Raw genomic sequence first — 3,687 nt, 5'->3', positions numbered from 1 at the left:
TGTATTTTTTTTTTTTTGATCAGACATGATGAATAATATTCAATATTCAAATAAAAAAAATGTGTAGAATAAAATAGTAAAGTAAATAATAAAAATGTATTGAATAACTGTTATGGTATATAGTAGGTATATATAGAAGAACTTTAATGCTTTGAGACAAGTATTATATTTAGTTTTTAAGTATATGATTCAGTTTTTTTATTTGAAGATATTCTTAAAAAAATAATATACATACATAAAAACAATGAGGATGAGATATAAATAAATATAATTTTATGCAAATTTTGTAATATTAAAATTAAGAGATATCACACCAGAATCATTAGTTATGATGATGATATATGATTGATTAAGGAAGAAAGAACAATAGCAATAAAAATAAATATTAAAAAGATATAAAATGTTAAATCAGCAAATAAATTAAATAAATCATATTCAATGCTAATAATTAGAGAAGACAATTAAAATAATAGTAATATCATAAAAAAATTCATATCTAAGATATAATAATATATTTTTTTTTGAAATGCATATCAAATAATATATTTAAAGAAAATTTAACTTGGTTATGTGTATTTTAGGATAACATATATATATTTGAAATGTAGATTGAATTTTTTTAATAAAGATTTTATAAGGATAATATATCTACCAAAATATAGAAAGAAAAAAATTACATGTATTTTTAGTCTTTATAAATAATATTCCTTTCCTTTAAGTTATTTGTCTACTGTTTGAAAAGAAATTAGAAGTGGTTGAATGGAAAAGGCAAAGGAAAATAATGAATAGTGTAAAAACTGGATGGGATCTATTGAAAATTTTTTTTCTCCAACAATGGATGGAAAATAGAAAAAAAATGTATTTTATATCAATATTTTAATATTACTCTCTATTTTTTAATATATTTTAAAATATCTAAAGATAAAATTATCTTTTCATAATATTATATACTATTTTCTTTCTTCTCATTTTCCTTTCATCCAAACATATCTAAGAAAAATAAAATTTCACTCAATTTCTTTCCTTTTTCTTTTTTCCTTTCTATTTCTTTCTTTTCTATTTCTTTCTTTCCAACCAAACAAAGCAAACAGTAACCCAAGGCGGTTGAATATCATTCTCCGTAATAACTGCAAAATTAAGTTGGTAGGGGCAGTATCGTCACATTTGTTCTTAAAATTGCTTGCTCCCCAAGCTGAAGCACAACTATATATACTACTTCCCTTCGTTTCATTCCCCTTCCCCACACCAATATCCATCTTTTTCTTCTCTCTTCTATCAAATCCATTTTCGCATTTCTTGCTTATAGGCATGGCCACTCTCCTGGGCCCACCTGAACTCTCAAAACCACAACCAACCACCGCCGCCACCACCACCACCGCAGCCTCAGAACCTTTCATTGACCTAATGGTCTCGAAATTTAACAGCCCCAAACCCCCAATGGGCTTGACAGAGAACCAGTCCGCAACATTCTTGTCAACCGGCAATCCATGCCTTGACTTCTTCTTCCACGTTGTTCCCGACACTCCCTCCGATTCCCTCCAAGAGAGGCTCGACGTGGCATGGGCCCACAACCCCCTCACAACACTCAAACTCGTCTGTAACCTCCGAGGCGTCCGCGGAACCGGCAAGTCCGATCGCGAAGGCTTCTACACTGCTGCCATATGGCTCTTCTCTAACCATCCCAAGACACTCGCAGCCAACGTCCCTTCCTTCGCCGAATTCGGTTACTTCAAGGACCTTCCGGAAGTTCTATACAGGATTCTAGAAGGTTCCGATGTGCGAAAGAATCAGAAGGCGCAGTGGCTCAGCGTAAAAGGCTCCAGAAAGAGGAACAGGTTCAAGAAGATGAGGGAAACAAACGCGTTCTACCTGGGGAGCGGAAGGCGAAGGCGACAGTTCCAGCGGAGGAGGGGAAGGGGAACCAGAAGCAATTTGAGGAATGCCAGAAACAACGAGAGCATGAAGAAGCCCTTTCGGAATTTGACGAACGAGATGATGAAGAAGGAGAAGGAAACTGCACGTTCTCTCAGGGAACAAAAGAAGGTTTCCATGGCCAAGAAGCTCCTTAATCGTTACAACGACGATGCAAATTTTCAGCTCCTCCACGATAGCATCTCCGATCATTTTGCCAACTGTTTGAAGAACGATCTGGAGTTGTTAAATTCCGGCAAATCAACGGCTATCAGTCTGGCTGCGAAGTGGTGTCCCTCTCTTGACTCTTCCTTTGACCGATCCACGCTTCTATGTGAATCCATTGCGAGGAGGATCTTCCCTCGCACCGAGTATGAAGGAATCGAGGAGGCGCATTATGCTTACAGGATCCGTGATCGGTTACGAAAGGAGGTTCTTGTCCCTCTTCGGAAGATTCTAGAACTTCCAGAGGTTTACATGAGTGAGAAACGCTGGGATTCGATCCCATACAACAGAGTGGCCTCTGTGGCTATGAAGCTCTATAAGGAGAAGTTCATGAAGCATGATGGAGAGAGGTTCATGGAGTACCTTGCGGACGTGAAGTCAGGGAAGACTACCATTGCCGCTGGCGCATTGCTTCCTCATGAGATCATACAGTCTTTGCGATATCGATGTCCATTTCGATATGAAGATTCAGATGAATATGAAGATGAATATGCAGATGAATATGAAGATGATGAGGTGGCAGAGCTTCAGTGGAGCAGAATGGTGAGTGACATGCTTAAGAAGGGTAAACTGAAGAACTGTTTGGCTGTGTGTGATGTTTCTGGAAGCATGGATGGGACTCCCATGGATGTTTGTGTTGCATTGGGGTTGTTGGTGTCTGAATTGAATGAGGAACCATGGAAGGGGAAGGTTATCACATTCAGTGCAAATCCTGAGCTTCATTTGATTGAAGGCAATAATCTTTATTCCAAGACCAACTTTATTAGGGAGATGGAGTTTGGGATGAACACGGATTTCCAAAGAGTATTTGATCGAATTTTGGAGGTGGCTGTGGATGGAAAATTGAAAGAAGATCAGATGATTAAGAGGGTGTTTGTGTTCAGTGACATGGAGTTCGATCAAGCATCCGCGACGCCTTGGGAGACCGATTACCAAGCAATTACAAGGAAGTATAGTGAGAAAGGTTATGGCTCTGCTGTTCCTCAGATTGTGTTCTGGAATCTGAGGGACTCGAGCGCCACTCCGGTGGCGGCCACCCAGCAAGGAGTGGCCCTCGTGAGTGGATTCTCTAAGAATATGATGAAGTTGTTCATGGACAATGACGGTGAACTCACCCCCGAAAGTTCAATGGAAGCTGCAATTTCCGGCCCCAAATATCAGAAATTAGTCGTGCTAGATTAACCATTTTTTTTTATTACCTTCGAGTTTTATTAATCTGTGTAAATAAGCAGTTATTCAGTAATAAATATTTGGATTAATTATGCCTATCAATCACTATTTTGATTTCCTCTACACTCTTCTGTTTTTCTAAGCTGCTGAAGAAAACAATAAATATTTGTTCTTGGCATTTTAATTTTTAATTATGCCTATCAAGAGGCTTTACCTATGCATACTGTTTTGATAGAACTCCTCGATGAAGATTCAACAAATCCAGCAAAGGAACTTGGCCTTTTGGTTAGTGAACTGAAACTTATAAAATTGAATTTATTAATGATTATAGTAGTTTTCTGATGAGCGAATTGTTGGTAGGAGGAAAACCCCGAGACAAGT

The 3,687-nt window shown here is 37.6% G+C and overlaps 1 protein-coding gene across 1 annotated transcript; it reads left to right on the top strand.

The window, feature by feature from the left end:
- Positions 1,226-3,408, top strand: LOC110264780. Its single transcript, XM_021106963.1, has one exon. The coding sequence runs from the start codon at positions 1,309-1,311 to the stop codon at positions 3,316-3,318; it is 2,010 nt and encodes a 669-aa protein (XP_020962622.1). The 5' UTR covers positions 1,226-1,308; the 3' UTR covers positions 3,319-3,408.

This window comes from Arachis ipaensis, chromosome B07 (genome assembly GCF_000816755.2).
Source record: "Arachis ipaensis cultivar K30076 chromosome B07, Araip1.1, whole genome shotgun sequence".
Taxonomy (NCBI): domain Eukaryota; kingdom Viridiplantae; phylum Streptophyta; class Magnoliopsida; order Fabales; family Fabaceae; genus Arachis; species Arachis ipaensis.
Note: the sequence above shows the minus strand (reverse complement) of the source record. Positions and strands in the feature narration are given on the sequence as shown.

Excerpts from the sequence above, each read along its gene's own strand:
- LOC110264780 (XM_021106963.1), top strand. The coding sequence starts at position 1,309 with ATGGCCACTCTCCTGGGCCCACCTGAACTCTCAAAACCACAACCAACC.